This window comes from Neovison vison, chromosome 7, assembly GCF_020171115.1.
Source record: "Neovison vison isolate M4711 chromosome 7, ASM_NN_V1, whole genome shotgun sequence".
Classification (NCBI taxonomy): domain Eukaryota; kingdom Metazoa; phylum Chordata; class Mammalia; order Carnivora; family Mustelidae; genus Neogale; species Neogale vison.
Window position 1 is genome coordinate 159,901,475 of NC_058097.1, and position 22,991 is coordinate 159,924,465.

Sequence of the window (22,991 nt, forward strand, 5' to 3'; positions counted from 1 at the left end):
GTAAGATTGGTTAATTGCCTAAATATAATGTGGTTACTTCTACATAACATTTGATCTCATAGCAAACCTTTGCAGTTGATAGTATTATTCATATTAAAAGAAATGGAACCTGGGTTCTGAGAAGCCTTCGATTTCACAGCTGGTACTGCTATGTGCAACTGCAGAACATCTACTCTTAGAACTTTTAAGTATTATATGCAGGTGTTTAGTATATAAACAAAACTATAACATTACATTGCAAATTTTGTCCTAATGTGATCTGTGATCTTCTATTTACTGTATTTTGTAACTAAAATGTAGATAATTTACTCATAGCTGATCATTTGTACAGGCTTACCAGTGCGTTTGTTTTGGAAATACCAGTAAAAGCTGGCTGTATTTGGTATTTAGGATCATTTATATCAATAAAACTTTGTAGTCAAGTACCAGGAATAAAAGAGAATGCAGAATTATCTTCTGTTGGAGATAATAAAGCTATTCATCATTATACTGTCTAGAGAAGTGATTCTCAAATTTTATTTCTTGAAAAGTAATTTGGAGATACTTGTTAAAAATGTGGGTTCTGAGGCATTATTTACCAAAATACTGGTTGGATAAATTACATTTTGTTTCAGATAAGCACCCTGGATTATTCTGAGATAGTTGAAATAGTTTGAGAAAGTTCCAGATTTAATAAATCAGGATTCTTGAACTATTTGCTTTGTATTCTGACAAGCAATTCAGTCCTTTATGTAGGAGTATTTATTAGAATTCCTACTTTGTGGTATATACTCTGTGGCTCTCTGATGCCTATAAATTCCTAGAGACTGACTCATACTTTTAAAAGTTCTTTCTCTGATTATACAAATGTAATACATACTCATTGTCATACTTTAAAATGAAGAAAGTGAAAGTCACTGACAGTACTACTAACACAAACTACTTACAGTGATTTTGCTTATTTCTGTTTTATCTTTGCTCCATATATTTTTTCTTAAGAAAATGGGGTATCATATGTTTTGAGCATTTTTTATTATGCATTTTTTCTTTAATACTATATGATAAGCATTTTTCAATGCTGTTAAATAGTTTTTTAATATAGGGTTTCGAATGACTGAAAAACTTTCACTGTATAGTTCAGCTATTTAAGCAAATTATTACTGATGTTATGATGAACACTCTTGTATATAAGTTTTTATTTTTGTCTCTGATTATTTCCTTAGGATAAGTTCTCAAATTCAATTACTAAATTGAAATTCATTTAAAACAATTTTTAGAGGTCTTTGTTTTAAATTGCCATTTAATTGGCCAATTAATTTGCCATTAATTAAATTGCCATTAATTGTCAATTAATTAATGGCAATTAAATTGCCATTTAGCCTTCATTCCTGATAATTGTTTCTCATACACCTCTACTCCACTCCTTTTTCCTACCTGTACAATTTTCTCCAGTTTTCTAGTGGTACTGCCTTTCTGAATTAAAGTAGTCTATAAGTATCCAAAGGAGTTGTGGTTTAAACATAATTTTGTTAGTGACTGTTGAATTTGCATTTTCCTTAAATTACTGTGTATCTTGGCACCATGTACAAAGTGTTGTCAAGATTTTGACTTGGCTCTAAGGAACACATTTCTCCATAATGCTGGAGGTTGGGGGATTTCTTTCCTGTCTCCCTTGCCTACCAAATCCCACTGGGATAGCCAGCCACTGTTGATAGGAGGTAGTGTAGTGGCGGGTAGGGGTGGGGTATTGTGTATGTGAACATAAAGCAGATTGAAGGCTAATGTGGACTTGCAGGTGTTTAGAAACTATGTAACTAGGGTGTTTACATTATCTGAATCCTTGATAACTATTCTTGGCCAGTTTCTTTAGCAGTTCTTTTATTTTACCAGCTCTAGGAGTTGACCTTTTGCGTTCTGCATTCTTGATTTGGCCTAATTGATGGCTACTTCATCACCTGCAGGTTCTGTTTAGGATTTCTTTCCACATGTACCGCTTGCAGAGTGACATGTTTTCACCTTCTTCTCCCTTAGGGGCTCACACTTACAGTATTGACTCACAGTTATTTCAGATATAGGACCCATTTGATAACAGTTGTCATTTGAAGTTCTTTGATTTAATGACTTAAGATTTCTATTACTCAGTAGCACTTTTATTAGTATCACTGAAATCTTCATAGTTTTGGCAAATAGTACCTTTATGTGGAACTCTGTTCATTCTCTGCAGATGTGGTGCTAAATCAGGTACACATAACCATAGTTTTTTCTATATGATTTTTATTGCTAATGAGAAAATAAAGAGCATTGGTAATAATTAAGTGCTCCCTCTTTTTCTTAAACCCTCTTCTACCACCCCCTTTCTTAAGCCCAGGGAAGGGAAACAAGATCATACATGAATGATAAATGATTGGTCTATAGGTATACAAAAGATAGTAATAGCATTCATCCATCCTGATTGTTGAGGGATTGGGGGAAGGAGATGGAGAAGAGGAAATTCCAGGCATTCTCAGCCAAAAAGAAGATGTAGACCAATGAGCCTGGTCTTGGGCCAAAACACTGTTGTTTTTGTGGAAGAGTCTGTTTAAATGACCTAAGAATGAAATAATGCTTTATTATTAATAATCAGGGCATACACCATGGAGATTTGCATTACCTGTATGTCATGGGCATTTTCCCCTTAAGTGCACCTGCTGCTCTGCTAAGTAGTAGAGCAATAAATCAGATTTGATCCCTCCGCTCATAGTCTGATGGGGAAGACATGGAAGTAAATAGGTCATTACAGAACAGTGAGCTGAAGGCTCCAATATGGATTAAAGACAGGGTGCCAAGAGAACAGCTCAGGAGGGGATGGTTAGATATTGTCATAGTTTATAATTCTATAACAATGTACAGCAGAATAGACATAGTAGGTTTTTTGGTTTTTTTTTTGTTTTTTTTTTTTTTTTGAGAGGGAGAGAGAATCTTAAGCAGGCTTCATGCCCAGTGTGGAACCCGATGCAGGGCTCCATCTCAATCCTGTGATTGTGACCTATGCCGGAAGCAAAAGTTGGACACTTAATTGATTAAGTCACCCAGGTGCCCTGATAAACACAGTATTAAATATGAAATATTTATCAATATAAATTGATAGTTATCTGTAGAGTCTAACATTTCTCAAGACATTTTGATAATTGGGGAATTGAGAAAAGTATTTTGAAAAGCTTCAGTGAACACCTTCAGCATCTGTTGAGAAAAGATTTAAGGCTTTTTTTGGAGGGAGGGGTACCCAAGTCATTCAGTATTAAGTGGGAGTATATAAGTTTAATAATTATGCCATGTTTACCACATTTTGCTCATGTAATGCGGTATAACTAAAATGATGAGACTGATTTTTTTCGGTGTATGTGTGTCTCATAAACTGGGCCTGAAATCTACTTCAAAAGAGAAATTCCAAAAATGTTCTCAACAGTGGTAGCGATATCCAATCAGATATATAATTTTAATCATTGAATTTTAAGTTCCTATAAGCTTCTCCTTTTTTCCTTCCTCCCTACCCCACTCCCTCTCTTTATTCTTCCCTATTTCTGACTTCTCTTACTTTATAGTCACTCTTTGCATAGTGTGCTGATGTATAGAATCTCATACTTCATGGGCTTATTAAAATAGAGGAAGTCATTCTGAGTTTTATATGATGAATTTATCTCATGTTATTAATCCTTGGCATAAATTGGTTTATAGACCCTGATAGCATGGGTAGCTGGTTCAGTTCAGTCTTTCTGTTTTGGGTATGTGATAAGTAAAGCAAATGTGTTTATACCTTTCCATTTTAATCAACAGTGTATAAATTTGGGGAGCAAAGATTATTTTTATATCAAGTAAACATAATATATTGAAATACTCCTCTTAAATTTTACTAAATGCTATATAATATCCGTGCATATCTCTGGACATTTAACAAAATAGTATTACTCACTTTTTCTGAGAAACAAGGTTTACATACTACACATTTTAGAAAAAGCGGTCTTTCCTATTGCTTTTGAAGAAACTAAAATAATTTCCAAGTAACCTTAATCTCTCAATTTTTACTGTGCATTAAATTCTTAGTAAGTTTTCTTTTTGTTATTTTAATGTAAATGCTGATTTGTATATATTTGTGTTTTCTTTTTAAAGGATACGTGGGATTAGTAAACCAAGCAATGACTTGCTATTTGAATAGCCTTTTGCAGACACTTTTTATGACTCCTGAATTTAGGAATGCATTATATAAGTGAGTATTCAAAAAAAATTTATAAATAAAATTGACTTAAGAATGAAAGTATAGGGGCACCTGGGTGGCTCACCCAGAGGGTTGGGCCTCTGCCTCCTGCCATGGTCTCAGGGTCCTGGGATCAAGCCCCGCATCAGGCTCTCTGCTCAGCATGGCACCTGCTTCCGCCTCTCTCTCTGCCTGCCTCTGCCTACTTGTGATCTCTCTCTTTGTCAAATAAATAAATAAAATCTTAAAAAAAAAATAATGAAACTGTAGGTTTTAACTAATCTAATTTACCATCTTGTATCTATTTATTAAGTTTGGGATATTTCTCACTTCATAAGACATCTTGAATAGTATGTAAGAAAAAGATCTTATAAGAGACTGACATATGAAAAATTTGTAGAGAGAGAGAGAACCAGAAGTGCATAAACCAGCAAAAGATAAAATGAGTAAGATTTACAGTTGGGATTACTTACTGTATTAAAGCTTTCACTCACTTACAGCTTTAACATCTTTATAAAGAAATATGTTATCTGCTTTCTGAGATAATCTCAATATATGAACTATATTCTTTCCTTTCACTTCTTAATTTAAGAAACGAAGTTGTCTTTTTAAACTTTGTTTCTAATTAAAATGTAATGCAGCTTTCCTTTGTGTGTGTGTGTGTGTGTGTGTGTGTGTGTGTGTTTAAGTGTCTGTGTGTGTAAAAGATGGCATATATACCAGGTACTTTAAAATGCTCTATGAAGGAAATCCATATTTAAATAAACCCTAAAAGTCAGTTATTTTTATGAGTATCTTACTGTATTACATTTAATACACTCTTGTTTTGTATGTTTTCTTTAAAGTATGCATAACTTATTTTTTTAAGACATTTTAAAGTACACATTAACTGATTTTTCCTTTTTTGTGTGTTACTCTTAAATAACATCCTTGAAATTACTGTGAATATGTATTTAAAGTGTTTTTGGAACTTTGAATATTGGTTGTGTTGCTCAAACAACATATTATCAGGCCATTCATATGGAAGCTCATCATCCAAATTTACTTGTGAACATTATAATGAATCCCCTTGTACCCATCACCCAGCTTTGAATATTATCAACTCATGATCAGTCCTTTTTATCTAATATCCTCTATTCTAATTATTTGGAAGCACACTCCCATTGAATCATCGGTAAATATATCTCAGATCAAGGCTAATAAGGTTTCCCTGATTGCCTCATTTTTTTTTTTAAACAATCTGTTCAAATCAGGATCCACACAAGAGCCATACAATGCAACTGACTGATAACATTCTTAATCTACTTAATTTGTTTTTAATTTCCTTCCATCTTTTTTCCCCTTGCAATTTATTCCTTGAAAATACATATATTGGGGGCGCCTGGGTGGCTCAGTGAGTTAAATAAAGCCTCTGTCTTCGGCTCAGGTCATGATCTCAGGGTCCTGGAATCGAGCCCCATGTTGGGCTATCTTCTCAGCAGGGAGCCTGCTTCCCCCTTTCTCTCTGCCTGCCTCTCTGCCTATTTGTGATCCCTCTCTGTCAAATAAATCCTTAAAAATTTTTTAAAAAATCTTTTAAAAAAATGAAAATACATATATTGAAAACTGATATCCTTTCTCCTGCAGTTTTTTTGGATTTTGATACTTAAATGCTATAGTGTCATTTACTATTGTTCTGTTACCTCTTTTATGAATTAATAATTAGGACAAGAGTCTTGATCAAATTCAAATTCTTTGATTACTTTTAGATGAGTTTTGCCTTTCATTAGTGTTGCATGCCTTTTCTTGTTAAAGTCTAAAATTCTACTGAATTTATGAATTAGGGAAAGACTACTCTTTTATTAAATAATTGCTTCAGTTAATATCCAAATCCTGTATAACCCCAGACTTAAGGTCTTAACATTATTATGATGTTAATATTAATGATGCCTTAAAGAATAAAAATATTTTATGAATAATTTTCATATTATTTCAATTTTATTTTAATAGGTGGGAATTTGAAGAATCTGAAGAAGACCCAGTGACAAGTATCCCATACCAACTCCAAAGGCTTTTTGTTTTGTTACAGACCAGCAAAAAGAGAGCAATTGAAACCACAGATGTTACAAGGAGCTTTGGATGGGATAGTAGTGAGGGTACTAATTCTCTAATAATGATCAGTGTTTCTAACATTCAAAGGAATTCTGGGAGACAGCATTATAAACAAAATATATTAATAGCTTAATTAACTTTACCATAAACCTTCTCATTGCCTTTTGCTTAGATTTAAAAATAATTTATTTTTTTAAAATTTAAGCACCAGGGATAAATTTTTGATCAATTAAAATTTTCTTGTAAAGTAAGTTTGGTTAAATTATTTTCGTGTACTTAAACTAAAATTTTTAGTTTGTTCTAGGTATTTCTTAATATATTTCTTAACTCTATAGTGAAACATAACAAAAATAACAAATATAGCACCATAAAGCATATGTTACTTATAAAATACTAAGATTGCTTAATCTTTTCCTTGTGATTAGCTTTTCATGACTGTAATGTATAGTGTGTGTTCTTTTTTAAATTTAGAATTATTTTGTGTAGACTTTTTCATGTTTTTGACAATTTGCTTTTAAACAACAAATTAATGTTTCATTACACTTTATTGCTGTTTTTAATTAAATTTTATCTTAAAATAGCTTGGCAGCAGCATGATGTACAAGAACTGTGCAGAGTCATGTTTGATGCTTTGGAACAGAAATGGAAACAAACAGAACAGGTAATTGATCTCAGATTGAAGGGAATGTTTTATAATAAATCATTCATAAGTAACTTTTATTCTTTTGAAATGTTTTAAAACTCTGGCATTCAGTTGTTATAGTACTGAATGGGGAATTGAAAGTACTAGGTTCTCACTTGGCCATTAACTGAGTCATACAGATGCTCATTAAACCATGCTAGACCTCAGTTTCCTCATCTTTAAAATAAGGAAGTTGGTTTCTGTGGTTTAGATGGTCTCTTTTTAATTGAAAACTGTATAATTCATGTATAAATATATACATACATGTGTATGTGTGATTTTGGGGGATGATTTTTGAACAGTATTTTCAGATATTTACCAAGTAAATTACAGGTATTATAATGTATAGCAGATTAAGTATAGTTGAATATTACCTTCATTTTGACCAAGGAGACCTAATGTGCTAATGACCTAAATGTGCTTTTGACATTTAGGATTCCTATTAATCTGACTTTGTTCTTTTTCTAGTAGGAAAAGAGCAGGTTAGAAGTGGGAAGAACATTCAATATGTCATTGTGGAATGGAGAGTAAGGCTGAACTGGGTGGGTCTGGGAACTCAGTAAAGAGGAGGGTTTATAGTGGCTCTAATGATGAGGGTGGGGGTGGAATCACAGGCATAAAAAAGGAGGAAGAATCTGGAAGATAGCCTAGAGGGTCTGCTCTCTGATTGGAATTATGATGATGGCTTGGGCCAGAGTTTTCAAAGTGTAGGCTGTCATCCATTCATATGTTATGAATTCAGTTTAGTTGATCTATATCAGCACTTAAAAAAAAAAATGGAATAGTATAGGAAAGTATAAGAGAATAGCACAAAAGTAAGGGTATTATTTTGTACTAATTCTGTTACAGTTAGATATACTGTGTTGAGATACACATTATTTTCTTACTGGGTTGTTAACAGATCTGTTTAAAAACGCTGCTTTGAACCACTTTAAAATGCCCCCTTATGGGGTGCCTCGGTGGCTCAGTCGTTAAGCATCTGCCTTTGGCTCAGGTCATGATCTCAGGGTCCTGGGATCAAGCTCTGCATCAGGCTCCCTATTCGGTGGGAAGCCTGCTTCTCCCTCTCCCACTCCTCCTGCTTGTGTTCCTTCTCTTGCTGTGTCTCTATCAAATAAATAAATAAAATCTTAAAAAAAAGAAAAGAAAAGAAATGCAGAAGATATTATCAAATATGATGGAAGCAGATGAATGAAGAAGACTTCATTAAATAAATGGCGGTAGTATAGACAATGATGGGTCCTAGTTTGAAGGTTTATAAGCCCTAGAAAGTTCGAGAGAGAGAAATTTATGAAAGAGGTAAATTGTAATACGCTTTACTTCTTTTCCATTCTTACTTAAGAGATCTTGAAAAAAAAATTAAGTTTACTTAGTGATCTAGTTTCTCTACCTAGTCCTATAATTTTGTAGTAACTTTATGTATGTGGTATTAGGGGCTGTTCCTTCTTCATAGGTCTGAAGTTACTCTTACCCTTTTTATGTCCCTCTTTGGGTCAACAATTCCACTGAAAGATCAATTGGGGTATTCCTTTTGCATTCCCAAATTTTGGTAAAAGAATTTTGAGGCGAGACATTCACTTGGAGGGCCTTACTAAAGGAATTACCTATCTTTTTTGGGACAGAAGCCCAAGTTTGCTAAGTTTGGGGACTTAGTGAGAGATCCATTCTTTTAAATGAGGATATTTTGATGGAGATAGAATTTTTTGAAAATGTCTATACCTTTTTTAAAGAAAATTTGCAGTATAATGTTTCTCCTTAAAATTGTTTTATGTCTATTACTGAAAGTTAAAAAGTTTTATTTGTACCTTGAGCTAGAAGATAAGATTATAGGAATCAGAATATAGTATTGTGAGAGTAGTGGCATGCATGTATAAAGCTGTAAAACTAGCTGGTTAGTTAGTTATATAATTATCAACATGCTTAAAGTGATAGATGAGATGTATTCTCAACCTAATGAAAAGATAATATGAAGCTTAATAGTATAATAGTATAATAAATCGATTTCAACAAACCATTTTATTAGTGGGGTTTTTAGTGATAAGAGAATTGAACTAGTTAATTTTTGTACATTGTTAAATTAGTGTTAATCTAATTTTTTTGATGTTTAATTTTTGTCAAGAATTTTTAAAATAGAATTTTAGATAAATCTTAAAGCTTTCTAAAACTTAAGCAGTAAAGAATGAGTAGCCTTTGAAACTTATCTTTAAAAGCAGGAATTACTGTGTTTTGTGTATTTTAAAAATAATTTTTAAGGAACACTTTTTAATATTCTTATTTTTAGGCTGATCTTATAAATGAACTATATCAAGGCAAGCTGAAGGACTACGTGAGGTGTCTGGAATGTGGTTATGAGGGCTGGAGAATCGACACGTATCTTGATATTCCATTGGTCATCCGGCCTTATGGGTCCAGTCAAGCATTTGCTAGTGTGGTGTGTACCTTTCAGCTGACTGCTTGTGTATCCATACACAGAATACATAATAGCACAGTGGTATAATCTGTTGTAAGGTAAGTATCATCCTAGATACACCTTCTTGGGTTGTTAGTAATTCCTGCACTTAAACTAGCAAGATCTAGAAGATTTTTGACCCTTCAGTGAGTCCTAATAGTGCATGTATAAAAGGGAAATTGAATGCAAATGTACTGCTTCATGGTTCAGAATTTTATTCTTTCTGATAGATGACTAGATTGTTTCACTTTATCCTTTTTTTTTTCTTCTAACCTCTAAAGAGTCCGTTTTATAAATGCTCTTTTGTGACCATTTTTGTATTGGAAAATACTTTTTGTTTTGTGTATATTCCATATATATATATATATTTTGAAGATTTTATTTATTAGCACATGAGAAGGGGGTTGAGGGGAAGGAGGGAGAGGGAGAAGCAGACTCCCCACCAAGCAAGGAGCCCAGCAAGGGGCTTGATCACAGAACTCTGAGATCATGACCTGAGCCAAAGGCAGACACTTAACTGACAGCCACCCAGATGTCCTGTTTCATATATTTTTTATTTTTATTTTTTTCAAAGATTTTATTTATTTATTTGACAGAGATCACAAGTAGGCAGAGAGGCAGGCAGAGTGGAGGGGGTGGGCGGAGAGAAGCAGGTTCCCCGCTGAGCAGAAAGTCCAATATGGGACTTGAGCCCAGGACCCTGGGATCATGACCCGAGCCAAAGGCAGTGGCTTAACCCACTGAGCCACCCAGACATCCCATCATATATTTTTTAAATTGGAAAAATAATCTCTGGTTTTTAGGATAAACAGAGGCCACATTTTTTAAAGGAACATCCTTATTCTAAAATTTAATTTAAAAACCATGCATCGTAGAAGTACAATAATTTGAAGAATCTGATATAAATTAGTTAATTGATTAATTTAAAATAAGCTTAATTATATACTGAGAATACAACTGGGAGATTATCTAAGGTTTTCTCATTGTCTTATCCATTCTTCAGTTGGTTTTTGATCATTTTGTTGTTGCATTTTATTGTATCTACTGATACAAAAGGAGAGCCATGGAAAGAGTTAAGTTGATTTTGAAAATTACAGTGTTCAGAAATATTTATTATGAATTTATTATGAGCCAGGGGACACTTTCAGAGTTATATTGTTTTGGGCCTCATTTATGTTGTTACCAAGCTGATGCTGGCTTGTAGCTGAAATCAGTGATTTTAAAGCTACTCCACACTTTATCCTCTGTAATAGTGCTTCCAAAATGGTTTGGTCCTCTGGCCCCTCAGACAGTTGTTTCCCTTTGCTCTTCTCCCTACTCTCACATGGCTTTCAAGAAATAATTGGTAAGAAGTTATGGAATCAGTTGGTGGGAATCCAAGTAGAAGACCTTTTCTTGGTAGTATAAGACCAAGTCTTCTTTCCTGTACTATGTTTCAGTCAGTTTCCTGAATAGATTTGAAAAATTTCGTTAATAGTATCCTTTGTAAACTGCCATCCTAGGTCTGTGAGATTGGGCTTGGTGTGATGGCTTGTTTTGTTTTCTATTTTTGTTTGGACAGTTTTTACTTCCTTTTTTTTTTTAATTGTTTAAGGTAGGAGGGCATATTAAAAAATTATTAACATTTGTCTTTCAATGACTTATTTCCTAATTTTTTAAATATTGTCACCACTTTTTTTTTTTTTTTAAAAGATTTTATTTATTTATTTGACACACACAGGGAGAGAGGGAACACAACAGGGGAAGTGGTAGAGGGAGAAGCAGGCTTCCCCCTGAGCAGGGAGCAGGACTCGAGGCTGGATCCCAGGACCCTGGGATCATGACCTGAGCCAAAGGCAGACGCTTAATGACTGAGCCACCCAGGTGCCCCTAAATATTGGCACTTCTTTAGCAAAATACACTAGGGAAATATTTGGTAGTCCCAGATGATAAAGACGATGTTTTCTGCTTTGGTTATGGAAGTATTTTTTATGAAAGCTTTTTCATGTAAACATTCAGTTTAATGTTTTTATGTATTAATTGAGTGTTGAGGAGGCTAATGTTATTTGTTTGGTTATGTTGGGATACTGTATTTGAGTAAACAAGCCCAATTGCTTAACTAAATCTTTGTGTCCTCATTCTCTTGCCTGCTGAATTACCACCACTCTCTCAAATACATTATAGATTCAGCAGTGAGGCACTTTGGAGGATACTTCTGGAGAAGTGAAAAAAGACACGTTTCCAAATGGAGTTCTCCAAAGGTGGTGTCCTCCATTGATACATGAATGGTGGTGGTAGTGATGGTGATGGTGATTCAGTGGGAATTGGAGGTTACAGCTATGACGCAGTATGTAAGCAAGTTTATATAACACACATGCGCTAATAGGGCTTGCAGAAGGGCACTTAAAACTTGCTAGACTTTGCTGGAATCTCTTTGGGGAAATTACAGCAGGTGAACTACCCAAGATAGGGGTTCTAAGGAGGATACTACCTTCAGAGAACTTTAGTTAGAGGTAAGTGAATTACCATTGTTTTCTGAATTCTAAACCAATAACCTACGTTTCTTAATCTACAGAAAACATCACACAACATCTAAAATTAGTTTTATATCACTGCTTGCCATTGTGTATTTTGTTAATTCTGTGTGTTTTAAAAAGAATTAAGTATAAATGTGGATTATAAACTGGTTGAATCTTATTCAGACTACATATAATATTTTGCTTAATTTGACTTAACTCTTTTAAAATTTATTTTCCTACTTTTATTCACGGACTCTGGTATATTTGTCTTATTGGATATGTGCACACACATAAACACACGTATGTACATACACATGCGACACCAATAATTCTGTGTTCAATTTACTCTGGGTTCTTTCAGTGAGCCACAATATAATAGATATGTGTATATAGTGAGGTTAACACATGATGCTTAATTTCAGGCAATTAAGTGCAAGGTTCTATTAAAAATTAAAGTTTTATTAACCATCTGCAACATCCAATTTCTAGACTTGTTTTATCTTCATGTTTAAATAAATTAACTTGAGTGATACTTAAGCTTAAAATACGAATGGAAATAGCATTTAGCTAATTTGTCATTATGACATTTATAATAAATGTTTATGGTCATCTTTCAGCATGACTGATAGCAGACTGCTTTTTTAATGAGTGCTAGGAATCGCCTACAGTTTTAAAAAAGCTTTTCATAATTTGTTCATTGAATTATTTTTTAGTCATTATAACTATGCTATTTATTAAATTTCTGGTCTTCATTTTACCTGGCCATGTAGGGAATCAGTGTTTAAGGGTTCTTTTGGCACCCTCTTACCTCTTAGACGGACTTCTGTTTAACACTCATCTCCAACAGGATTTAATAGAAGGTTAAGAGAAGGCTTCTTTGATTAAATTTGGGAAGCAGTGCAACTGTAATCGTCTTTGGGAAATTTGCTATGCATATTTTATTTTAAATGCCCTGAGGATTCCTGTAATAGAGAAATTTGCTTAACTATGCTTAACCTAACATTTTTTTTTTCATCTGGGATATTTGTGACTATTTTAAGGGATACTAGGATTCTGAGGAACTATTGTGGGAAGCTCTGCCCTAGAATAGGTGATTTAAAGATTATCTCTACTTTGTTTCATCACTGTTTATGTCCTTGGGAAGTTGAGGGTGAGTGACAACACTAAAACATGTGTTATAATTTACTCTTGTTTTACATATCTCCTTAATCCTGAAAAATTAATGTCAGCTGAAAAATTCCTTTTAGTGACCTTTAAAAAAAATTGTTGCTAATGATTTGTGAGGTAACTAGAACCTTTTATTTTCATTGATTAGAGCTGTCTAAACCAGTCTCTCTGAATTTCATGATCAAAGAAACCTTGACTCTGCTTATTGCCAACCACATTTGAAAATATATTTTTATAATGAGATAGTTTTAAATACATGCTAGTGATACATAAAAAGTAGAAGTATAATTTTTATCGGTTAACTATGAAAGCGTATTTCACAAATTAAAAATGGTATAACCTCACATTTGGCATTAACTAGAGAAGAGCTTTTCTATTTATCCATAAATTTTAGACATTATCTTTTTATTGCTCTCTTTTGTTATATAATGTACTTATTGAGTTGCCTACTCTGTGCAGTGGGCACTGTAATAGACCATTTTTTCTTCGTATATTTTTAATTCTATTAGGTAAGTACACTTGAATATCTTTATTATCACAAAATGTGTTCAAAAGTCTGAAATTGGGTTTAGCTATTTCATTCCGTTTAGTGTCTTTGGAAAAACCAGATTATATGAAAGACATCTGTTCCCTAAGTAAACATGGTTTAATGATTATTTTAAAGTTTTGATGAAAAATTGTTTAATTCATAAGTCTTTGTGAAATCATAAGCATTTCAAGTATTTGGTATGCACAAGTTTATATCATAGGTTCTACCCTTAATTAACAGATAACTCGGACATTCTTAAATGTCCGGCTTAGCCACATAATTCATTTGGATGGTGGAGTGGTCTGTATTTGTCCAAATACGTAAGCATCACGTAAAGAAAGGTCTCTTCCACAGAATCTATCCTCATTTTTCCAGGAATTTATGTGGTTGGACATAGTGGGAACCAGTTTAAAAAGTGGGGACTTCTGCTTTCAGGAAGATGAAGTAGATGTACATTGCCCTATTCCTCCTGCTAAAACAACTGAAAGTTGAACATTATATATAAAATAAAACATAAGAAGACTCTGAAAGGTGGAGAAAAGGCATAAAGACTAGGGATCTCAGGACTCAAGGAATGACATGGGGTGAGTTCCCTGGGTTTTCTTTTTGCCTAATATAGCCCAAACTTAGAGCTGAAGAAGCTGGCATCTTAGAAATAGCAATAGGCATGACTAAAAAACCTGCTGTCTCCAGCCAAAAGACCAGGAAAGGGACAGCCTCGCAAGGCAGAAAACTTTCAGATGGTACCCATTCCATTCTAGCCAAAGACCACAGAAAGATGTGGCCCCATCTCAACCCATGCCAGCCAAGACTGAGTGGTGAGCCTAGACTTGTATTCATGAAGTTGTAACTGGGCTTTCCAGCCCCCTGCCTGGGTGGTTTCAGAGAAGGCTGAGTAGCTAGCCAGGAGGTTCATCCCTGCTAGGCAGTAACAAACTTTCCCACTACTGCTTTCCTGTTCTCCTGATTCACTGTCATTAGAGACACATGGGGAGTCTCACCTTCACTCCCATCTCATAGTAAGGAAATGCTTCTTTCTGTCCCCATTAATGTCAAAAGAGACCTAGTGAAAAATCAGGACTTTTGCCATCTTTGAACCGTAAGGAGACAAACCCCCTCCTACTTATGATGTCAGTGGAGGCTATCAGGGGAGCTCTAATGAGACATTCCTTCCCCTCACAGCCAAGATGGTACCAGCAGGCCTACTGAGAAGCCAGAATGTCAACTCTTGTCTAACACGTAATGAAGAGACACTCATCTCAGATGTTAGCAGAGGCCAAGTAGGAGAACCTGGACTTCTCCTCCCATTGGTAGTAATGAAACAGGAAATTTTGTCAAAGAAAGCCAGTAAACCAGAAGATTCAAATAGGGTTCTAGAATTTCAAAATACCCAAAATGTCCAGGTTTCAATAGAAAACAAAACAAAAATACTCTGTACTGAGAACCAGTAAAATCTCATTTTGAATGAAAGAAGAGACACTCAGTGGCTACGAACACCAAAATGAAGATGTTAGAATTTATGACAAATATTTTAAAGCAGTCGTCATAGAAATACTTCAGTGGGAGGTCCCAAGCCCATTTAAAACAAATGAGAAAATAGAAAACCCTCAGGGAAGAAATAAAAAGGAAAGTAAAATGAAAAATTAGAACTGAAAAATGCAATACCAAAGTGAAAAACTTGATGGATAGACTGAACAGTGGAATGGAGGAGACAGCAGAAAGTATCCCTGAACTTGAAGATAGAATAATAGAAATTGCCCATTGTAAGCAGCAGAGAGAAAACAGACTGGAGAAAGTTTTTCAGAAGTTCTCAGGACCTTTGGGACTATAATAAAAGATCTAAGATTTGTGTCCTTGGGAGTCTTGGAAGCAGAGGAAAAAGAAGGCAGAGCTGGAAAAATTTCCCAAATCTGGCAAAAGGCACAAAGCTATAGATCCAAGAAGCTGAGTACACCCCATATTGGATAAGTTAGACTCACTCTACATCACTCCGATTATAGTCAAACTTCTGAAAACTGAAGACAAAGAAATATCTTAAAAGCAGCAGAGAAAGATACTTTTTCTTACAGGGTAGAGTTACTCTGATTTCTTATAAGCAAATTTGTCATAAAAAACTATGGAGACCAGAAGAAAGTGGCACATTTTTCAAGTGTTGAAAGAAAAGCATTGTCAACTAGAGTCTTATACCCAGTGAAAATATTCTTCAGGAATGAATGGGAAATCAAGACCCACCCTGGGTGAGGGAACACTGAGGGAATTCGCCACCAGTAGACCCACCTTAAGAAATGCTGAAGAAAATTCTCTGAACAGAAAGGAAATAATAAAAGGCAGGCATCTAGGAATGTTAGGAATGAAGAAAGAACATGGTAAACTAAAAATCTGGGTAAATACAATAGGCTTCTCCTAAGTTTCCAAAATTATATTTGATGGTCCATCCAAAACTATAACATTGTTTGATGTCATTCTAAATGTATGTAGAAGAAATATTTAAGACAATTACATTATAAATGGGAGATGGTACAAGGGCATAAAGTGATGTAATGTTTCTGTACTTCACTTGAAGTGGTAAAAGGATGACACCAGTAGAGTGATAAGTTATGTGTATATAATAAACCTAGAGCAACCAATGAAACACTCCAAAAAACTAGATAAATCAAAATAGAATTTTAAAAATATGTTCAAGTAATCCATAGGAAAGCAGGAGAAAGAAAACAAAAAACTAAAATAGTCTTAGTTACATGTAAATGGTCTAATTGTACCAAATAAGAGGTAGAGATTTGCATATCAGATTTAAAAACATGACCCAATTGTCTATGCTCACTACAAAAACTCCCTTCAAATATACTGGCATAGACAGGCCGAAATGTAAAAGGGTGGAAAAATGTTATATCATGTAAACATTAATCAAGGCAAAAGGCTACATTAATATCAGATAAAGTAGACATTAGAGAAAAGAAAATTACCAGAAATAGTGGCAGTATAATAAAAAGGTTAGTTCATCAAGGAGACTACAATCCTAAATGTGTATTTACCAAATAACAGCTAAAAATATATGAGGGAAAATTGCCCAAATGAAAAGAGAAATTGACAGATCTATAATTATAATTGTAGACTTTAATGTTCCTCTGGAAATAATTAATAGGTAGAACCTCTAGACAGAAAATTAGCAAATAACTCAACAGTGCCATCAACAACAGGATCTAATAGATGTTTATAAAATTAGTTCCACTCAACAACAGCAGAGTACACACTTTTTAATAGACTGTATATCAAGAAGGACCATACCTTGGGCCATGAAATAAATCTCAACAAATTTAAATGAATTAAAATCATAGTGAGTGTTTTTCAACAATGATAGAATCAAGTTTGAAATCAGTAACAGTAACATAACTGGAAAACCACCAAACACTTGCAAAATAAATAACCCAAAAATTTAAGAGGAGACCTTGAGGAAAATTAATAACAACAACAAAATACTTTGAAATTAATGAAAATGCAAACAGATCAAAAATTTTGAGACACAGCTAAAACACAGCTAAAATTTTGAGACATAGTACTGAGAGGGAAACTTTACAGCATTAAATGCTCTATCTTTAGTAAAATTCTTATGTTGATAAAAAAGAAGTTTTGAATCCGTAATCTAAGCTTCCAGCCAACCTGGAAAAGGAAGGAAAAAAGTAACCTAAAGCAAGCGGAAGGAAGGACATAATGAAAGCAGAATCAGTGAAACTGAAAATAGAAAAACAAGAGAAAATCATGAAACACAGAGCTAATTTTATTGAAAGATCAATACAATGGACATACCTGTATGTAGTAAGACTGACCAGAAGAAAAAGACAAAAATTTACAGTTTTAGAAATAAAATGAGTACTACAGGGACGCCTGGGTGGCTCAGTTGGTTAAGCAGCTGCCTTCGGCTCAGGTCATGATCCCAGCGCCTGGGATCGAGTCCCACATCGGGCTCCTTGCTCGGCAGGGAGCCTGCTTCTCCCTCTGCCTCTGCCTGCCTCTGTCTGCCTGTGCTCGCTCTCTCTCCCTCTCTCTCTGATAAATAAATAAATAAAATCTTTAAAAATAAAAAAATAAAATAAAATAAAATGAGTACTACAGATCATGTATGTGTCAGGAGGATAATAAGGGACTACAACAACTCTGCACATATAAATTTGATAACTTAGATGAATCAATACTTCAAAAAGCACAAGCTATAATTCAGTATGAATTAGGTTATTTGAATAGCCCTATAACTGTTAAGGTGTACATAATTAAAAATTTCTCAAAAATGAGGTCTCCAAAGTTGGGATGGTTTCACTGGATCCTGGTATCAAACATTTTAGAATAGTGAGTACCAGTTCTGCACAATCTCTTTCAAAAAACAGAAGTAGAGAGAACCCTTCCCAATTTATTTTATGAAGTTAGTCATCTCTCGATACTAAACCAGACAAAGTGAAAACAAAACCAAACAAAGCAAAACTGCAAGCCAGTATCCTTAATTCATATAGATAAGAATATTCTTACCAAAACAGTAGTAGGTAGAATTAAGCAATATGTAAAAAGAATTAAATACCATGACCAAGGGTTCATTTCAGGAATTCAAAACTGGTCGATGTTTAAAAATCAATTAGAGTAATCTACCATATTGAGTCAAGAAAATTCACACCATCACATCATTTGACTCAGGAAAAACACTTGACAAAATTCAGTATCTACTCACAGTGAAGCCAAAAAACAAAAAACAACCCAGAGAACTGGGAATAGAGGGTCATTTTCTCAGCTTGGTAAAGAACATGGTAAAAAAGAAAAAAACAAACCTTATAGCTAACATAATATTTAATGATGAAAGACTGAATGCTTTCCCTCTAGAACGTCAAGGTTGTTTCTAAGCAAGGGTGTCTGTCCTCACCACTCTTACTCAGTATAGTACTGGAAGTCCAGTCAGACAATAAGGCAAGAAGTGGAAATAAGGAAATAAAAGGCATTCCAATTAAAGGAAGATAAAAGTGCCCCCCCCTTTTTAGGTAACATGATTTTTTAATGTAGAAAACCCCAAAGCACCTACCAAAAACCTGTAGAACTAGTAAGTGAGTTTAGCAATATAGTAGGGTATGAGATAAACATAAAATAATCAGTTGTACTTCAGGATACTAGTAAATAGCATGTGGAAAGAAGAATTCGAAATACAATGCCATTTACAAACATGGGGGGAAAAACGCCTTAGGTGTAAATGCAACAAAGTATGTGTAGGACCTATGTACAAAAAACTACTAATTCTCAGGGGTGCCTGGGTGATTCAGTGGGTTAAGCCTCTGCCTTTGGCTCAGGTCATGATCTCAGGGTCCTGGGATCAGCCCCGCAGCATCAGTCTCTGCTCAGTGGGGAGCCTACTCCCCTCACCCCCACCTGCCTCTCTGCCTACTTGTGATCTCTTATCTGTCAATTAAATATATAAAATCTTAAAAAGAAACTACTTATTCTGTAAAGAATATTTCAATAAATGGAAAGACAATGTGCTCATTGATTAGAAGATTGAACATAGTAAAAATGTCAGTTTTCTCCAAGATTATTGTTGAATAAGCCTTCTCAAAATCTGCAAGATTTTTTGATGATATAGACAAGCACATTCTAAAATTTATGTAGAAGGTAAAGGAATAAAAATAGCTAGACTTGAGAGTTTGGGGAAAAACAGAATAAAGTAGAAGAAATCAGTCTACCTGATAAGACTTATTATAGAGCTACGGAACCAAGATTAGGTGGTATTGGTAGATGGATAGACACGTAGATAGATGGGACAGAACAGAAAACCCAGAAATAGATTGTACGAGTGTGCCCCAATTGATTTTTGAGAAAGGCACAAAAGTGATTCAGTGGAGTAAGGCTGGGCTTTTTAAGAAATGGTGATGGAATAATTGGACATCCATATGCACAGAAATGAACTTCTACTTAAACCTTACACCTTTTATAAAAATGTTCAAAATGGATCATAGATTTAAATGTAAAATGTAAAGTTTATAAACTTTTATTTAAAAAAAAAAAGAGGAAAAAATCTTCCAGATCTAGGATTAAGCCCTGAATTCTTAGATTTGGTACCAAAAGTACAGTCCACAAAAGAAATAATTGATAACGTGCATATCCTCAAAAAAAAAATTTTTTTTTTACTCTCTGAGAGCCCAGGCAAAGAGGATAGAAAGGGAAGCTACAGGCTGGGAGAACCTTATCTGCAAACCATGTATCTGACAACAGACTGATATGTAGAATATATAAAGAAGCCCCAAAATACAATAGTTAAAAAAAATTTTTTTTGAATGATGAGAAAAGAATTTCATATGTAGGGTAAGATTTTAAAAAAATGAAAATTCACGGGCAGTGTCATTCCTTGGATATACCTTATAACTGCATTGTGCCTAGATTTTCTTCATTAACTATACAATTGTAATAACTCATGATGTAAGAATTCTCTTTGTTCTGTTCTGAACTCTGAAAATTACAGTCTAAAAAATGTGCAAATTACCAACATATCAGATAAAGGGCTAGTATCCAAAATCTAGAAAGAACTTATCAATAACTCCACACCCAAAGAATAATCCAATCAAGAAATGGGCAGAGGACATGAACAGACATTTTTGCAAAGAAGATGTCCAGATGGCCAACAGCCTCATGAAAAAATGCTCCACATCACTCGGCATCAGGGAAATACAAATCAAAACCACAATGAGATACCACCTCACACCAGTCAGAATGGCTTCAATTAACAAGTCAGGAAATGACAGATGCTGGTGAGGATGTGGAGAAAGGGGAACCCTCCTACACTGTTGGTGGGAATGCAAGCTGGTGCAGCCACTCTGAAAAACAGCATGGAGGTTCCTCAAAAAGTTGAAAATAGAGCTACCCTATGACCCAGCAATCGCACTACTGGGTATTTACCCTAAAGATAGAAATGTAGTGATCCGAAGGGGCACATGCACCTGGCTGTTTATAGCAGCAATATCCACAATAGCCAAACTGTAGAAAGAACCTAGATGATGTCCATCAACAGATGAATGGATAAAGAAGATGTGATATATATATATACACACACACACACACACAATGGAATACTATGCAGCCATCAAAAGAAATGAAATCTTGCCATTTGTGATGACGTGGATAGAATTAGAGGGTATTATGCTTAGTGAAATAAGTCAGTCAAAGAAAGACAATTATATGATCTCCCTGATACGAGGAATTTGAGAGGCAATGTGGGGGGTTGGGGGGTAGGAAAGGAATAAATGAAACAAGATGGGATTGGAGGGAGACAAACCATAAAAGACTCTTAATCTCACAAAACAAACTGAGGATTGCGGGGGGGAGGGGGAGAGGGAGAGGGTGGTTGGGTTATGGAATTGGGGAAGGTATGTTCTATGGTGAGTGCTATGAAGTGTGTAAACCTGGATTTCACAGACCCGTATCCCTGGGGCTAGTAATACACCTTATGTTAATAAATAAACTCAAAAAAAAAGTATAAATTACATTTTATATAATAGGATTACGCTGTAGAAAATAAATCTATTATCTTCACTCTGGAATGATGAAAAACAACACAGTCAACCCAAAGCTAGTTTAGAAGCATGATACATGAGTAATTTAGCATACTTAAGAGGACAGCTGTTGGTAACCATAGCAAAATATTTTGTGTATATTAATAATGGTACAGTATTTGTAGCATTTTTCCCATTTTTATGGTCCATAGCTTATTTTTTAATATGTAAAATACAGTTTGGCATGGTTTTTCATAATCTACATCACATTAAGGTGAAGATAAATGTATATAGCCGCATTATCCCATCATTCATGTAATTTATTTCTTCAATGAATTGAAGCTAATTTTTATAACTGTCTGATCTTATTTATGATTAACCTGGAGCCAGCTTGTTACAAAGTGAATAAGGAAGCTATAGGAAATACTCTTAATACGGTTTTAACTGCTTTCTGAGTTTGAAGGATAATGGTGGTCTCCTGAATCTGTATATCTCTACACATTCTCTCCAAAAACCAGAGACTAAAAGGAACATAGATAAATCCCAAATAACCCATAAATTCTGCATTACTGGGAGACAGAACACCATAAACCTCAAATTACCTGTAGGTAGCAAAATAATCACCAAGTTCCAACAAAGCTTCTACTGCTGCTTCAAGACTATGAAACAGAAGAGGTTGAAGGACAAAACAAACAAAGACAAAGGTCACAAGTACAATAGTCCATGCCAAAAGAGCGAGTGCCGACCAGGACTTGGGTATATTATAGCACCGGCTACAGGGAAAGAGTTCTAGAGTGAGAAGTGGCATCCTTAGAAGAATTTTGCCTCTGGGAGAGAAATAGGGAAGCATGATGCATCTGATTCACAGTGGTGAAGAGAAAATAAGGAGAAAGAGAACAGTTAAGTGTCTTGCAGAATGAAAAATGACCCTAAGCTTTGCTTTGCACTCCCTTCACCCATTTAAGAAACTGCAGTTCACCAGGTACTGCAAGGTACCTGGTACTCAGACTTTAGTTTGAGGTACCCTCAAACTAAAGAATGCTGTCCAAAGAATGATTGTGGGTGGGGGGATGGGAATCAAATTTACATGGCACCACTGTTAAAACAGAAAATACGTATTAAAACATTTCAGCTGGTGAAAATCCACTCTGCCAAAAAAAGCCCTCAGGAAAAGAACCATACAGTAGAATGCTGTAACACAATACTCCAGACTAAGTGAAGTAGTCTCAAACGAAACTGGTATCCAAAAATTAAAGGAGAGAGATGAATTAAAAAACAAAAACCAGGAAATGCAATATAAATTGATAAAACTCAGAAAAGAAGTTGAAGAAAAAGACCAAACTATGTTTGAAATGAAGAATAAACTATAAAATGCTCAAGAGAATAGAATGGAATGGAAATCTAAAGAGGGCCATCCAATGAAAATGAGAGAGAGTAAAAAGGATCTCAGAGAAAATGAAAGGAAGGACTGGCAAAGGATCTCTAACATAACTGGGAGCCTAAAAAATAAAAACAATGTAGAACAGAACTTAGGATATACAAGCCAAGAAAACTTCCCAGGAGTAAGGGAAATTTAAGTCTACTTTTGAAGGACCTACCATGTACTTGGAAAAAAGAATAATCAACTCAGACATATTTTGATAAACTGTTAAACTTTAAGGTAAATTGGGCTGATATCATAATTAGGAAGAGCAGCATGCAAATCATGGCAGCAGAATAGCAGCTTCCAGAAACTCAAGGAAAGAAAGTACAGGCCAAGGATTTGACATCTAGCCAAGTTTTTCTTCAGTTATGATGAGAGTGAATGATTCCATTTTTGAACATTGGAGAACTTACTCAATATTGTAAGTG

General features: G+C 34.6%; 1 protein-coding gene across 2 annotated transcripts in view; it reads left to right on the forward strand.

The window, feature by feature from the left end:
- Positions 1-22,991, forward strand: part of USP47 (ubiquitin specific peptidase 47) — a 111,924-nt gene that overhangs the window by 52,385 nt on the left and 36,548 nt on the right. For both annotated transcript variants that reach the window (XM_044258834.1, XM_044258835.1), the window contains 4 exons: positions 4,126-4,222; positions 6,200-6,345; positions 6,883-6,962; positions 9,265-9,414. In XM_044258834.1, the coding sequence (XP_044114769.1) occupies positions 4,126-4,222; positions 6,200-6,345; positions 6,883-6,962; positions 9,265-9,414 (473 nt within the window). The remainder of the gene's footprint in view (positions 1-4,125; positions 4,223-6,199; positions 6,346-6,882; positions 6,963-9,264; positions 9,415-22,991) is intronic.